Source organism: Suillus clintonianus (genome assembly GCF_016758775.1).
Source record: "Suillus clintonianus strain FC179 chromosome Unknown DEU56scaffold_21, whole genome shotgun sequence".
In the NCBI taxonomy this organism is placed as follows: domain Eukaryota; kingdom Fungi; phylum Basidiomycota; class Agaricomycetes; order Boletales; family Suillaceae; genus Suillus; species Suillus clintonianus.
The window spans coordinates 262,047-278,048 of NW_024539245.1; the positions used below are offsets into that span (position 1 = coordinate 262,047).

General features: G+C 48.8%; 6 protein-coding genes across 6 annotated transcripts; 1 reads left to right on the forward strand and 5 right to left on the reverse strand.

The window, feature by feature from the left end:
* Positions 1-1,751: 1,751 nt before the first annotated feature.
* DEU56DRAFT_791867 (uncharacterized protein) lies at positions 1,752-2,684 on the reverse strand (the record flags this gene model as incomplete). The annotated part of the gene is made up of 3 exons (XM_041352691.1): positions 2,322-2,684; positions 2,125-2,212; positions 1,752-2,066 (listed from the first exon to the last, which is right to left on the reverse strand). Coding segments are annotated over exons 1-2 (408 nt in total), but the record flags the coding sequence as incomplete, so codon positions are not given.
* An 871-nt stretch (positions 2,685-3,555) lies between these two features.
* On the reverse strand, positions 3,556-4,100 carry DEU56DRAFT_754469 (uncharacterized protein; the record flags this gene model as incomplete). Its single annotated transcript, XM_041349822.1, has 3 exons — positions 3,556-3,879; positions 3,927-4,006; positions 4,052-4,100. The coding sequence occupies 3 exons, from the start codon at positions 4,098-4,100 to the stop codon at positions 3,556-3,558; spliced, it is 453 nt and encodes a 150-aa protein (XP_041210517.1).
* A 1,461-nt stretch (positions 4,101-5,561) lies between these two features.
* On the reverse strand, positions 5,562-7,152 carry DEU56DRAFT_733151 (uncharacterized protein; the record flags this gene model as incomplete). The annotated part of the gene is made up of 8 exons (XM_041348320.1): positions 5,562-5,682; positions 5,731-5,885; positions 6,002-6,130; positions 6,186-6,324; positions 6,375-6,565; positions 6,615-6,723; positions 6,772-6,921; positions 6,983-7,152. The coding sequence occupies 8 exons, from the start codon at positions 7,150-7,152 to the stop codon at positions 5,562-5,564; spliced, it is 1,164 nt and encodes a 387-aa protein (XP_041210518.1).
* Positions 7,153-7,747: 595 nt separating this feature from the next.
* On the forward strand, positions 7,748-8,514 carry DEU56DRAFT_938733 (uncharacterized protein; the record flags this gene model as incomplete). Its single annotated transcript, XM_041358851.1, has 3 exons — positions 7,748-7,868; positions 7,906-8,139; positions 8,202-8,514. The coding sequence occupies 3 exons, from the start codon at positions 7,748-7,750 to the stop codon at positions 8,498-8,500; spliced, it is 654 nt and encodes a 217-aa protein (XP_041210519.1). The 3' UTR covers positions 8,501-8,514.
* Positions 8,515-9,210: 696 nt separating this feature from the next.
* Positions 9,211-11,263, reverse strand: DEU56DRAFT_910800 (uncharacterized protein; the record flags this gene model as incomplete). Its single annotated transcript, XM_041357222.1, has 5 exons — positions 9,211-9,762; positions 9,812-10,445; positions 10,499-10,581; positions 10,634-10,689; positions 10,738-11,263. The coding sequence occupies 5 exons, from the start codon at positions 11,261-11,263 to the stop codon at positions 9,211-9,213; spliced, it is 1,851 nt and encodes a 616-aa protein (XP_041210520.1).
* Positions 11,264-12,314: 1,051 nt separating this feature from the next.
* On the reverse strand, positions 12,315-13,064 carry DEU56DRAFT_754473 (uncharacterized protein; the record flags this gene model as incomplete). The annotated part of the gene is made up of 3 exons (XM_041349823.1): positions 12,315-12,413; positions 12,533-12,934; positions 13,011-13,064. The coding sequence occupies 3 exons, from the start codon at positions 13,062-13,064 to the stop codon at positions 12,315-12,317; spliced, it is 555 nt and encodes a 184-aa protein (XP_041210521.1).
* Between the last annotated feature and the right edge of the window lie 2,938 nt (positions 13,065-16,002).

Below are 16,002 nucleotides of genomic sequence, written 5' to 3' on the forward strand. Positions count from 1 at the left end.
ACGTTGTAAGATTCTTATAGGACTATTGTCTGCTCTTAATGATGCACCGAAGATACAAGGGCGATGTTGAAATCCCAATGGGTCTCCGACTGAGGACGAATTCACTAGTCCCAAGGTGATTGTTAACTCTAACCTTCATTTCGCTGATTCATTCTGAGCAGATGGTCCATTTTGCCAACGTAGGCCAGTGACTTGTGATGGTGTATTGTGCTCCTTGGTAGCCTTTTTCCCGGATGACGACAGGACTGCTACGCTGGTTTCATCCAGGACTTAAGAGGGTGCTCGAGTTACTTAATCACCATATGCGATAGAACGTGTTTCCGGGATTGCGCTCGCCGACTTGGCCCCGGAACGTTGAACAGTTACAGCGTCGAGTCCTGACAACAAGAGACAAAAGAACCGCCGCATGTCACAATTGCTTCATTAATTGCCTGTTCCTCGCGACTTTGATTCCTCTCAGGACCATTCCCAATTCAACCCCAGTTCTTTAATTGTTAACCGCTTTCTCAGCGAACTTCGCCGACTGCTCGTCGATTCCAAGGGAACGCGGAGCTACAAAACAATAAGAATGCAAAGTACCACGGTAAATGATGAACGAATTTGATTCAGCGAGGCGCGTTGATTATGACTTGCTCTGCTCACGGCAACAGCCCTGTCGCGTTTCATGGAAAATAGTATGATCCTTCCTCCCGCTTCACCGTGGCTCAATCTATGTTTGGCGAGGAACATCGCATCGTGTAAACATTGTCAGGTTTCCCCATTCCTTCAAATCATGCCTCTTGGCAGCGGATAAATACTCGACAGCTGAGAAGTAGGTCATCCACAAAACGAATCCCCTTGAAAACTATCAGAGCTTCCCGAGCTCTACAAAGTATCTTCATCTTTGAACTATTCTTCAAATTCTTCCTTCAAAGCATGGACTCATTCTTCACCCTCGCTGCCTTTGCACCCGTCTCTTCTGAAGAGACCCAAGCACAAGCACAAGTACCAGTTGACGAGGAGTACAATGGCAACACTACCAGCGGCTTCTGCGTCATCGCATGATTAGCATCGCGCCCCGTATGTCTTTTTCTCCCCTTCCTTGCTGTCCACGACTGAGTCCATCGCTAGAAAACCATACGTCTTTGATCGCAGCATCTCATCTGCCGCACCCACGTCATTTTCGCTGTACATCATCATTCTCCTCCCGTAAATAACCACGTTGTGCTGGTCATCCAACCCCCCTCTCTCCGTTCGCGACAATTCGCCTCATTCATTTTGTCACAGTTGACGGATATTGTATATATTTTATTATTTATATCTCGACAGACAGTAGTACTTATCCGGTATGCTGGGGATCTCGTCTTTGCGAATCACTGAGATGCTCTTTCAAGCAGTGAATAAACTGAAAGTTTATTATAACTATTCTAAGACATGATGATGAGATCTCTAGATACTGATGTGGGACATTGTAGCTATTTGGGCGACTCGGCGAGGGCGCGCAGCACCTTCGGATCCCGATCTGCGATCCTGTATGAGAAAGTGAGCTGTAAATCCCAAAGACGGTAGGAGTTTGACGACGCGTCGAGCGAGTCTCGAGACCCAGGTTAGTAGGAGGAGAACGGTGCTCACATTCCGTTAATCATCGTGCCACTCGAGGCATGGTATATCTAAGGAATTTGTGAATGCAGGCGATGAGAACTCTGCATGGATGACAACGATTCGGACACAAGGTGGAAAGCGGAGTATGCCGATGTTACACTTGTCGAGACAACGCGATAGACTTGTGGGTGAATCATAATCATATTAGGCAGTCTAAGATCCAGTCAACAAATAGCAGCTACTAGTACTTATCTGACCATCCGTCAGACTTTATGCCAGTGGAGGCAGTCTTGCCTTGTGCACGCCATTCATGTGTGGGCAGGAACATGGGTTATCAACAGCGGCGCGTTCTGGGGGTGAGCATAGAGTGTCGTTGGGTGGGGTGGAAGGGAAACCGACAGCCGCAAGCACCTGCTCAACTTCAAACGGTGGGCGGCCCACATACTCCGGCGCAGCCCTGGTCACTCATAATCCACAGACCGATTCTGTTGCGTCATAAAAAAATCAGAAGAGGACGAAATATGTTAGCATTTGATCACTCGCCAACTGAGGAGTAGGACAAGGACACGCCACGCCGTCCAAGCGGCATTGGCAATAAGAACGCCACGGGTGTGATCCGTTAATATACCATCTGATGCACGGAAGTAAGTTTCATTACTATTGAAGCCAGCTTCGAGCATAGCAACATAATTAGGAGAAGAGGATGTAAATGCGAGTTGCAAAGCTAGTGAGAGACCCACTCGAGGTAGCAGAAGGGCGACAGCCGACAAGGCGATGAGCGCTGACGTGAGGATAATGGAGTACCATCGAGGGTGCTTGACGGCACAGTTCTGAAACCATCCCGAGGGCGAGGACGTCTGTGAGATCGAGATGAAGAGCGATCTCTTGCCAAAGCTCGAGAGAGTTCTCCTTGTCCATCGTTGACCCGGGCCAACGGCAAACCTCCATGGCACGCACAAAGAGTGCAGGGTCGATGCGATGACCAATACGGGCAAGAGCAGTGATGCCCGGCGTAGAACGAGAGTCTGAAGAGAAGGCCCGTAAAAATTGGAGAGCCACCATATGACTGAAAGTTGTCGTGTCTCTATCTTTCACAACTTTCACGAGTGCACAATGGTAAATGGAGAATGCGACTCCAAAGTAATCACCAGGAACGTCCTTGTGCTCCAGGATTGTAGTGATCAGGCGCGAGATGGAGGCTGCAGGCATTGCTCGTCATCTAGATGTGACGCGATGTAAACGACAGTGTCTTCGCAGACCCATGTGAACTCCTTTCTACTCAGCGAACGGTGAACGATCCCGGATGAGAATAGCTGAGGAACAAATGCAAAGTTGGCCATGGAGCATGCGCCCAAGCATTCTTCGTCCGTGATTAGATTGTGATTGGATAAGAGCTCGAAGTCGTAGAGCACAAAAACCATGGTAATCCAAGCCAACCGGCAAGCTATGTACGCTGCAGCACCGAGTGCCCAATTCTAGCCCGAACCTGGCACGCCTGGTGCGCAAGGATTGGAAAACCTGGTGATCCTGCAGAATAATAAAATCAGACAGCACTTAATAATTCTTAAAGAGATGGAAACATACTGCAAGATTATAGATATAGATACAGCATTGAAGTCGTAGAATGTTTGTTCAAGAATGTGGTAGAAGGCCATGAGCGGATTAGCGCTAGCCTGGGCAGAATGCCTCGGGTGAGGGGGGCTCGAACACTCCTACAGAGGATGCCGGTGCAGGCGGCCTCTTTGAGAGCCAGGAGGGATAACCTTCTAATATTCTCGGATGAGCAGAAGAATGGGAGCTGCGTAGAGACCAGAGTCGATGAAAGTGGGTTCGAGGGCCTTGGTAGCACCCGCCCTGGCAAGGGCGACTACAGCATCAGCTGCACCGATTTTTTGTCGGCAAGATCCTCGCCCTCGCCTCAATCATCCTATCCCGCTGCTCCTCAACTCTCCTCTGTGCCTCCCATGCCCAGCCCTACCTCTCCTTGTGCTTCCGATTCTCCTCATCCATATTCTGTGTAAAGCTAGCGTTGTCTTCCGAGGTATACCGCGCCTGGAAGTCGTCTAGACTTGAGTCGATATCATACCGCGGGCGTTTCGTCACTGGCTCCCCGCGTGGCGTGCGTAGCGGTGTCTCGGATGGACCAGCACCATAGGGCGTGGCGGATGGCGTCTGCCACGGTCGTCCTCGGTAGGTGACGGGGGTATTGTCAACTTCTTGCAATCTGCGCACGGAAGCGCTCGTGACGTTTATCGGAAGCGGGAAGCCCGGGTGGATACAAGTCCTGTGCGTCAAAGTCTGGTGAGTCAAGCTCAACACATCAAAATCAAAAATCAAAACATCACCATAGTAACGCGGAAGCTCAAGTCAAGTTTCGCAAAGTCAAAAGCGAAAAAACAATTTGTCCAGTACGGTCCCTTATATGCTACGCATACATCAGTGAACCGGTGAACAAATTAAAATACCATACTTAACTTTCTATGGCTAACAATCACAACAATTGCCATAAATGTGGTCATGGCGATTACATGCAACTGTTTGACCTTACGTGGGAACGATGTGTTATCAAGGGAGCCAAGCAAGTTGTCGTGTGCTCGATGTACTATTTTATACTTGAATTATCTTGTGAATGAAAGATGAGCTCAAGCCAACTAAGTGAGCTGCGGGTCCATCAGTGCCAGAACGAGCGCAGAAGTTGCATCACGCAATAATCGGTAAAATAATTAATGTATGAGACTTGATCCCTACATAGCAGACACTTGCCTATGCCGACTGAAAAATCCATTATAGGCTTTACACCGAGTCCCGTAACTAGTTCAAATCCTGTCCGTCATGGAAGTATTTCGTCTGCACCGCCTTTGCGATGACGGTTACGGGGGTACGGTCAACATATGACACTGTGGGGTCTGAAAAATCGCGCATGTGATGTCCGGGTTTCACCGTCATGGGGTAGATCGATATTCATAGTCGCATATTGCCATACTGCCGCATCGAACCAGATATTGCGATGCTGCTCGGTCCCCCACTAACAATTACGAAAGTCAAATGTCCTTCGTGAGATCGGGAATCTGCAAGCTCTGGCACAAGAGGTACATTTGATAAGTGGCGGAATTGTGATACGTATAAGCACATTAAAATATATTCCAGTCGATAGGACATTCACCCACGAAAGTACGCGACTGGACCAAATACATATCGTGCTATATGTCTGAGCAACGACAGAGCATACATTAGTAGTGTGATACTACGACTTTTTGAGATACTTTGCTACTCACTACCATGTCGGCGCAAGTTTTAAACATGACCGCAAAATTGTTCTACCACGAAGCCTGGCAGCAATCCACATCAAGGGGCGTGGTTCTGGGATTGCCTTCGCCGAGCGAGTTCTTTTGTTTTGGTCAGTATCGGCAAACACATATAATGGCATTAACAATTACTGCTCTGTGGCATTAGCTCTCTGGATACAGCAAATCAGGTGTGGCGGGGTAGTTTGCTGCATGTAGACTGAAGAGAAGGGTGATGTAATTGCGGGGCAATGGCAAGGTATTGCTACATGTAGACTGAAGAGAAGGGTGATGTGATTGCGGGGCAATGGCGAGGTATGCCGGCTGTTTCATTCAGCAACTGATTGATCTTTCTCTGCGACCCGCTCCGATGTACTTTAATATGTCACTGTCTGCTTTGGTCCCGTTAACTACTCAGTACGCATATAATGATCGCGACTCTCGATTGATAATCTTGTGTCGGAGACTGTGAATGGCTTATTTTACTGGCGGCATTCTACCTGGGCAACTCTGGACTTGGTAGGATTATAAAGTGCAATCAAATTTGCAGTAAATGGCATGCTGAAGAGTATGTGGTTCTATCATCACTGAAAATCATTACTTCTGAGTTGGTACTCGATATATACTAGTAACAAAGATTGTGGCGGTTTGTAAACATTGAATGTAACGTGTATATACTGTATAAGAGGAACTGAGCTACTCGGAATCGAAAGCGGCATCTTCTTGTGCCCTTCTTTGCTCGGCCAACGCTGTAACAGACATCTTCGACACGACTTCTGGTGTTAGATCCTGACGATGATTTTTGCCAAAAATCTTCCTGAAAATTACATTAGATATACGATATGCAGGAGGCCGTAACAAATACCTAGTCCACCATTCGAGAAGTTGGGCCACCCTACGTCGCGCGGCAGGGCCAGGGACGTCCTCGAAGAAGTCGACGATGTTGTTCCAGAACACTTCGTAATCGAAGTCACCATCGATGGTACGCCAGGACGAGACGCTCGATAGTGCAAAACGGACCTGCCAGAAGATCATAAGCCAGACATCGATGGTGGGTAGTCATATCCACTCACTTGACAGACCACATAAGCGATGGAGCGCGAGGTAACCTTCTTCATATTGATGATCGAGGCCACGCAAGTCTTGACCTTTACCTGATTTAATGCCCGCCGAGCGCGCCTGTTACTTTCCAGGATGTCGGCACCATTGCCATCACCATCGACTTCTTTTGCAGAAGACGGTGAGGTATATATAGCTTTAAATGCCTGGCACAGTTACAACTTTGAGTAAATATTCGCGGCGACAACCTGGTGTACTAACCTGGATCAAAATCTTGGACTGGAAGAGACCCTTCTCTAGGTTGCTATCGTCGAATGAGTAGTTCTCGTAGAGGAAGAGCGGCCAGGAATTTTCCGACACAATGAACTCTGAAGTTCTATCGCGAATGCCCGCCTTCACGCTGCTCAGGCTTCAGCGTCATGTAAATATTCCACGTGCATTGATACTCACCGGTCATTGTTCCAGTCCCACTCGGCAGGACATAGTAGCTTCCCGCAAACGTCGTGTACGAATCCGCGCAACTGCTTGTCGTCGGGCCTCAGTAGAGCAGACGGACGAAAATCCTGATTGATCCATGTGGCGATGAGGTCCTTGAGAGTGGACGTATCATCACCACGCGCCGCATCGGCTCCTTTCTTGAGCTAAAACCTCATGAGCATGCAGCGTGAGATGTATAAGAAGAGTACGGACCTTTTTCATCATATCTTGACAGTCCTCGGTGTCAAGGCTTGTAAGCTTACCATGTAGCCAGGGCAGAGTCTGAGTGAATGCGATGTAGCCACGCTGCAGACGATCCTGTCTGAATAATATAATTAAATATGTTGTGAAGAGAGAGACAGCGGCTTACTGTGTGGTGGTGTCCACCAATAAGCCGTCCACCGAGCCTTGAAGTTCATCGTACCTGCGATCGTTCTCCAAGACCAAACTTTCCAAACTGGTATAAAGAACGACTGCGCGCCGAATCGCCCTGCCTTGAGCGACGTAATAACTCGTCTTTCTTTGAGGATCAATGAGGATAACTCGGAGGCAGTAAGGAAGATGGTAGATAAGTAACGAACCTTTGCTTCGTCCCTCTCTCTTCCTTCATAGTTTGCAGTTCATCTTCTAGCGCAGCGATGCGTCGCTTGGCCCTTGCCTCTGTGGAGGTAGGGACTGCGCCAGAGAGGCCTGGAATAGCGGGGGCCGCGTGTGCCCCGTTGTCGGGCTCTAATACATACTCGGCGGACATGGTAAAGTGACGGATCTCAATCGGAGGTGAGGTGAAGTGAACAAAAGGGGGTGACGAGTAATGAAGATTAAAGAGCAGTAGTAAGTATCCAAAAGTAAAGAGCGACGGTGAAGAACGATCGAAGAAGAGAACTGATGCAGGAGTAAGTAGTAAGAAAACTCGCCTGCCAGACCAGTTATATATAAAATGTCGAGATATAACGGGGAATTCTAAATGAGGATATGGGCGGGGGCGCGAACCTAAGCGATCTGGGTACAATGTCGGAGTTGAAGACCCGATGATGAACCGAATGAGATTCGTGCCCACTTGCACCGGATTGTTCAAGTTGTTGCCCACTGTCAGAGGTGTAGTTGACTTTCGCGACAGGTTATGTTAGATTCTGCATTTAAATGATCAAAATGAGATCTAACTTACCAAGGCCAGCCTGAGTGTATACCACATTAAAAACATAGTGGGGGAAATTAGCGCTGCCAGCCTGTGTGGATTAAGTTCAAGTTAGCCTGAGTATCATCCGAGTCGCCATTCACTGGCAAGTCATCCGAGTCAGTATTGATAAATGGCTCAATAAAAAATTGTCCGTCGCGAGCTTGCAAGAATGTCTCACGTTAGGGAAGTTGACTCGGACGTCACCGTGACTACGGTAGGGTCTGAGACGAGTGAGTGGAGAGCCGTTGGAGAGGATGGGACAACTTGCGGAGAATCGGGGCATCATGATAGTACGCCGCCGAAGTACTACTAACACTAGTAGGGCAGATCATGATGGTGTTAAGTTAGAGAAGCCTCCAGAAAACGTACTAGTACTCCCCGTCTACCGTACCCGCCGCATTGTCTTTTTCTTCAGAAATCACAGTGGGCTGGAGATAACCGTGACATCGTCAACTAGGAACGAGCTCATGATGGTCACGGTACAACTTGAACTTGAAGGAACAAAGGGGCGCACTTTACAGGACAGATACAACTTGAAGCTCGCCAACCCTTCGCCCCAGAGTTCGCATAGAAAAGAATCTTCATGGCGGTAATTAATGAGGCTATCCACTGTCTACACACAGTAGAGAATCATCGAAATCGGGGAACAGGCGCGCAGGATCGTAAGGCGTGCCAGTGGGTCCACGTTATCATCAGGAGAACGCTGCGGAAGGGCAGGAGTGTTTTCTGCCTGGGTAATAGCAGGAGGTTGGGGCGAAAGGGTAATCATATCACCAGGCTGCAAAGGCAGGAGGGGGAGATTGTTCGTGATCGTGTATTCCACTGGCAGGTGGTGAAGGAGGAAACTGATGCGAGTCCTCTGATTCTGAAGGCGGTGATGATGAGGCTGGGTTGGCTATATCTGGCGTATCAGTTAGTCTAAGTATTTGCATTGAACTTGAAAGCAGATGGCATATGACCAAAGTTGCTCACCTCGAGGCAGGCCCGGGCCATCATGGCTCCCATGTGGTTGGTTAGTCTGGGTCATCGTCGGAAGAACGTTCGAGTAATCAGCTTTCAAGTTACCAAGGTTGAAGGCCAACCACGTGTAGTGTATGCTCCCATGGAAATCCGATGAACGTAACAATCATCAGATCGACGAGGGTCATCGAGGAAAACAAGGCCGGGAAATTCAACGCGACACAAGCCCTATACAACTTGAATATTATCATATGATGAGACTCAACCAAGGTCTTTAAAACGTGAATTGGAACGTACCACTGGTGACTCGCAAAACTTGGCACAACACTTCAGATCTGAAGATGGGGACCTTCTCAATTCTGCAAGCGTTGATGATTTGAACAGTGGAGTCTAGAAGACTTTACTAGTAGGTTCAAATAGTAGTACTCCGTCTGAGTGCCACACACCCGCTGTCACGTGATTGCATCTAATTACTACACAGGTTGCATCCGATCAAACTTGGTACTATGTAACTACAGTTTCTGCCGATACCAAAATGAGACTAGTAGAATATTACGGCGACGAACAAATTGTCAACGAGAAGCGCAAAACTGAAGACATGAGAGATGAAAGTCCTTGAAAAATCATACCATGCCCATTTCCTACAAAACTAATCCGCACAACCGTGACACGCTAAAGCTTTCGACGTTTGTACCGACTCTTGTCACTGCGACCAGCCCTAGACTTGTTGGCACCCTTGGAGGATTTAGGCTTGTCAGCCGTATTCTTCTTGGGTTTACTGGTACTACTAGTACTAGTACTAGCATCCGCCACCAGATTGGAACTGGACGCGATGGGACCCATTGACATGATTTGAAACATATGAGGTGGAGGGGGTTTTAAGGCGCGCCGAGAACGCCTGGAACGAGACTTCGCGTTACCATCTTGCTCTGATTCTGAAGGCTCGTACGACGAGTCACGGTTGCGTTTGCCTCGGAAACGTCCAGCGTGCCAGTTGACGTAGCGCAGGTGCGCTGTAAGATCCACCGCAGACATGATGCCAAGAGCGCTAAGCTCCCAGTCGATGGGAAATGGTGGGTTGACGAAGTTTTTCAGCACAGAATGATCGATGGCAGACGTGGGGTCAGATTTTTTCTGGAATTCGAGGAATAAATCTCTAAATTTCTCCATTGCCTTGTCGAGGATCTGTGTGACCGGTTCCATATGCAATCCGGGCACCAAGGTCTGGATTGAATAGAGTCAGAACACCTCGCATTAAAATATAATAACTGACCCCATGGGCCCTGTGCTCCGCCTTTCCATTGCGCATGTCGATTGGTTTCTTCTTATCCCCTTTCAACCACATAAAGTATTCCACTGATTGGACATGGCACCATGTATGATTAGCGATCCTGACGGGCTGCTCGAAGTTGCGTGGTGTAGAACGTTTGTTGATAAACGTCTTGAGAGGAAGGGGTGCAGGTTTGCCGCGGAGATCGTTGCCCCCACGGTTATGCAGCGTCTTCGACGCGGTAGACGAGTCGGCAGGACACACATAACGTTTGGCTTCGCGTACGAGGACGATTGAGGCTAAGATGGTCTCAGGATATTCCGCGATCATGGACTCTACTTTCTCAAACACATGGTCCCACTCTTCCGTCAAAGCAGTCTCTCCTACGAACGGAATGAGGACGACTTCTGTGGGTCCTTGGGTCGCGGTTAGCGAGATCGCCATATCAGGTGTCATAGACTTGTCCGCGACCTGAAGCGGGTAGTTCATGTGGATTTGGGGGCGTATCGTCCTGCGATTGTAAGGAATATTGTTTATCGCGAGCGTAAACGATTGCTTCAAGTCATCGAAAAATGCTTCATGCAAGATGGTAGGCATATCGATGGTAAGGAGATGTTGGTTATAGTCGTATGTCAGCCTGAAGCGCCCAATTTAGCATTGCTCAATATAGATTAGTGTGATGGACTCGACCTTGGCTTCGTGGCTACTCGGCCCGTTTCCCTTACCGCGTGTTCCAATAGCTCGAATTCTCGTGGTCCCACGCCCGGAAATTCCTGTGATATTTGGTAAGCGAGTTGTTCGTGACTACGGCGGTAGAAGACATACCATGTAACTTTTAGCTGGAGTAGGCCCAGTTAAATATTTCCATACCTCCCGTACAACTTCAACCCAATTAGAATGAAATAAAGTCAACTTCCATTGAAACATACTGGGGGTAAACTGTTCAGAATTGTAAAACTGCTGCACATCCGAGTCCGAGTCCGACTCTGAGTCCGAGTCCGGATTATACAAAGGAACATCATAGTCACAGTCATCTGCAGCAACTTCAAGTTGGGTAGCCATGGTAGTAGCCCGAGAGAGTTCAACTGTGTTCTCAGGCTCTTCAACTTGAAGTTGCACCTCCTCTTCTACTGGCATGGCACGGGCCAGTGGCAGCCTGAGGCCCACTGGCAGGGACTCGGATGTTTTGATGTTTTGTCGTGCTGCCGCTGTTATGTTTTTCGGCGACAAATCTGTGGATACAGAATCAGATTTCATCTGATTAGTAGGCTTGTGATCTTTGTTCGTGGGCACACTCGGGCTAGCACTGCCAGCCTGAGTGGTGCCAGCCTCACTGGCAGGCTTGTGTAGACGATGGAAACTTCTAGTATCATGCCATCTGCGTTTTTGGGGGAGCTTTGGCGAGAAAGAGGTGCAATCCTTGATGTCAGAGCGGGCTACTATGGCAGCAGGCATCCGAATGTGCTGTGTTCGATGATGAGTTGCACGTCACAGGTGTAGTGGTGACTCAGTCAGAACTAAACTCCAAAAGAGATAATCAAGATTACAAATGATAACGATCTTCTCGGGCGCCGGAATCGGCAAGTGCCGTTTCAAACGGTCACGGTCAGTTCATCGTGATGATCATCGAATGATAATTTCAACTGCAGTGCCAGTCATGGTGAGGATCTGACTTACCATGGCTGCGATGAACATCCGAGTCAGCATCGTGACACGCGTTCAGAGGAGTAGCCTGAGAACCGAAGAGGTGCGCTTAGTAGTACTAGTTCAAACTCATGCAAAATTCGATCATCAACTTAACTTGGAACGTTGCAACTTCGAGATTCCTCAGGCGGGAAGATGGCAATCATCATGATAAGAGCAAGATGACGATATCTTGACGCCACTTTTACTTTCGGCGGATGTGTTTACACTCGTTTTCGAAAAGAAGAGGGCTTTTACACGCGTTTCGCGTACTGGCAGCCTCGCACGAGCCTTGCGGGATCGAAACTCCAGGATTAATTCGACCCAGGCCCTAGCAGCGCCCTTTACGCGTGAGTTTTGATTGAGAACGTAGTACGAATCCCGGGATTGCAGATCGAGATTCTTCAAAGTTCAAAGTTCAACGCACCCTCGACCCTACCGTGACCGCGTCTATCGTAGGCTATGTGGCCACATTTTCGCCGTTCGATGCTCGAGCCGAGAGGCTATTCGGGGTTGAAGAATTCCACTCAGCAGGCATCAGGGAGTTCTGGGTACGTCATTGAATTTAATCGATGGATCTCTGACATAATTCGGTGCTACTACAAGTCGTAGGTGAGTGACCGTAGTACGGTCAGACTTTGCGTAATGCCCATCATCCTACAGTCGCAGTAAGTTTAAATACACTGGACTGATGTTAACAATGTACTCGGAGTGTACTACCGTACTCTATGCTGACCATTGAAGTCGCCGTTCGGTTTGAATGCCAGCAGGTGAGATCCCCCCCTTTAATTGGAGGCTAATGATACGGTACTTACTACTACTACTAGACCGCAGCGGCAGTCGCCGCAAAACTGGACCACGTGAGAGCTATACGTTCGTTAACGTCGACTATTCCGCGTCGGTCGTACTTCAGAACAAAGTACTGCGTTCAAAAAGGCAGGACTACAGGACCGAGGTCTTGATGTCAAATGTGAACGACACGAGCACTTTTCGACACTACAAGCCGCCCACTGGCACTCAGGCTGTCACTGTCCCTCGTACCAGTTCCTCCCAGCCACAGTCACACCCTCCGAACCCGCCACCGCCTAGTTCACTACCCCCATCCCTGCCGTCACCACTCTTACTCCCGCCCCCATCTCCCCCGTCGCCGTTCTTTGTGCCGTATTCATCTCTTTCATCGCCGCTCTTTCCACCATCCCTATTTCCCCAATCGCCACTCTTTTTGCCATCCCCATGTCCCCCATCACCACTCCTCCACCCTGTATCGCCGTTCCTACTGTCATCCTCCTTACCACCCCTAGGCCCATACGATTCCGAGTCGTTACCCGCGTTATCACCTTCCGTGTCATCCGAGTCGGAGTGGGAAGTACTAACCGGTGACAATGATGAACGGCCCGAGGATGATGGGGACACAGGCGACGTCTGGTCTTTCGTATGATTGCACTGATGGCTTAGTAGTATTAGCAGTGCCCTCGCCGATACCGAGGCCTCACATATTATCACATAGTACCTCACATACCCGGGCCAATCCATCATTTGTCACTATCGCGTTCAAATATTCTACTACTGTCATTACTGCACCACATTGCGTTGTTTGTCTGACCTCAATCTGATGACTCCCATCACCACTCCTCCGAGTCACTGTAGAAAGTACGAAATCCACCGAATTTCCGGTGAATGTAGGTAGGCTTAGAAATTCATTGGACGGTCAATGGGAAATCAGTGTATTCCAGTTGTGTACCCCGGTCTGGGTCCAAAATATATGATACAAGCATCATTACTATACGGTGCAGTTTAATTTATCTATAATGGACGGTACAAGTCATGCGTGTTGCTATGAGAAGCCCCGATAAGCGCAGGCTTGCAAGGCGTAAGTAGTCCGCATCAAAAAGACATGCACTCCTCTTCCTCATCCTCACCAAAGTCGTCCATCTCCAATTCATCTGGATGATTGGTACCCGATTCGTCGTCGTCGTCGCGCTCCAGTATGTTCGCGTCTTCCACATCGTCTTCGCCGTCTTCGCCTTCGTCTTCGTCTTCGTCTTCGTCTTCGTCTTCGTCTTCGTCATCTTCGTCTTCATCTCCTCCATCTCCATCACCGTCGCCATCGCCATCGCCATCACCATCTTCATCATCTCTACTCTCCTCGCTGTCATCGTTCGCATCGTCGTTTTGGCTATCCGCAAGGTCCGTGCTGATGCAATCTCGCGTTACCTCCCGCAGGGCGGTAGGATGTCCGATTCCGTGGTGCGTATAACGCATAAACATATCTCTGTCGACGAATCTGGCCAGTCCGTCGTCAGCTCGAGTCCTGAAGGGCAGCAGAATGAAAGATTGCACTCACACGCCGACATAATAAGCCTCCCAGTCGTTTATATCGCCACCATGACGTGCGAATGACTTTCCTTCGCGAAGGGAGCTGGTTCCGCGCCCAGCCGCAAAAGCTGGAATCAAATGCGCACCTCGTATGACCTGGCCAGGATCAAGAAATCCAAATGCGTCATGGTCGGACTCTTCGACGAATGCGATCTTCGGAAGTCGAGCGCGGTTCATTCCTGACCAGTGGTCGGTCAAGGGTGCCAGCCATCGGACAAAAAGAACTTCGATTTCGTGCCTTTTGGGTGAGTCCTCGACATTGAGCCATGCATCCATGTGATAGATGCCCAAAACGCGGGCATACCAGTACGGATGTTTTGGGTTCGTTTCCCCAGATAAAACCATGACGTCAGAGTGCGTCCGAGGGTTGATGACATCATACTCTCTCCGAAGGTCGTAAGTCGTGTAGTGGACCTGTTAAATTGAAAGATCATGCGCTAGCGAAACTCACGAGAGGTATGACATACCTGCATTGTTTGGACAGAGTATAGTCTATTTTCTGATATAATAACTGAATTGCGCTCATCATCGGTGAAGGTGTGGTCACAGTATGTGACATCTAACTTTCGAAGGCGATACAAGATATGGTCCTTAAGTTTTGGTAAGAACCCCTGCGAATTCAAGTTATCGTAAGCAAGATGAACAACGAGGATGACAAGACCTACTGCTACAGCTGGATCGTCACCATGCTCTTGAAGAAACCTGAAGATATGCAAAGGATTGTTGCGGCTAAGCTTTGGTATGTAATGGTGATCTCTGATCACTGCGGGCAAGTCAACCGGTTGCTCGCTAGGGTGTGAACAATGACCTGTCTGCGCTACTCGCCGAAGAACACGACGACGACGCTCATGCTTGGCGAGTTGTGCTGGGGTATTTAGTTTGCTCGTTAACGGATAGAAGGCTTTCACCGCTCTATGCGCCAACTCTCCCTAGACCGAGATCAATTGAAATAAAATAATAAAACCAGCAGATTCACGTACGATTTGCGATGTAAAAGAGTCAAGTGTCCCAAAGAGTCGGATTGACCGTAGATAATCCCCCATGGCATGGAATTTGTAGGTATTCAAGTTGAATTTCTTGACATTTCGGCCGCCACTTCCTGCATCTGGATTATTACAGCCTGAGCGTTCGCGCGCAGCCTTACGATCGCGCGCAGCCTTTTCCTTTGGTAACTCCAACGTCGTGAATGAAGCACATGTGACATTCTGGAACTTGCGCAGCTGGTAGGAGAGCTTCTTGAATATCTCGTCCAAAAGTGACAAGGTGGTTTCAGAATGCATTCTGAGTTTGGCGAGGGCGTGCCAATGAGCAAATTTATACAGAAGTGACTGTACAATTGCGTCGTGCTCTTTTGGGAAGAGACCCTCGAAGACCGGCAAGGCACACTGAGATGGATGAATCAGCGACGCACTTCAGACACCTACTACAGCAAGACGTACCTGCAAGATGTCTTCGAAATCGCGTGCTGCAAGTCTTTTCATTTCCGATGTGTTGTTGGCAAATGTACGAATGGCACCATTGCCATATGACGGGATGAGGCGAAACCTATTATAACATGGTCACATTCAAATCGGGAAGAACGGTGTGCGACATACCTTTCGTCAAGTTTTGCGACCAGGCGATCGCCCCCAGGAAGCGCATAAAGTAGACGGATGAGGTGCGTAAACAACGCTTTCCACGTACCTAACTCGCATTCGTGCATAAAGTCTACCACAAGCATGCGAAAAGCGTCAAATCCCAGAGGTTCAAGTTTCTCTACAAAGGCGTTCTAGTCTAAAATCAGGAATGAATTAGAAGGGAATGAATCCGAAGTAACTTACCACGGTTGGCACCCATGACCCCTCTCCAAGGATTCCCTGAACCTTCGACCCATTAACAGTATTTCCCGACGCATAGATGAGCTCGCGGGCCTGAGTCACCCTCCCCAGACAATAAGCCCTGAGGGTAGCTATGCGGTCCCGCATGTCTCTAAATAGGCCCAGGCGATCGAACGAGGATTTCGGGATGAAACATCGTGGACACGGGCAGGTGCCCATATCTTTAATTGTTGCTATTAGAACCCTGGAATATTTGTTCATTAGCCTAGGCCTTGTACGGAAAAGAAGAGAAAGAGCGCACTTTTCTGGGTAATCCGC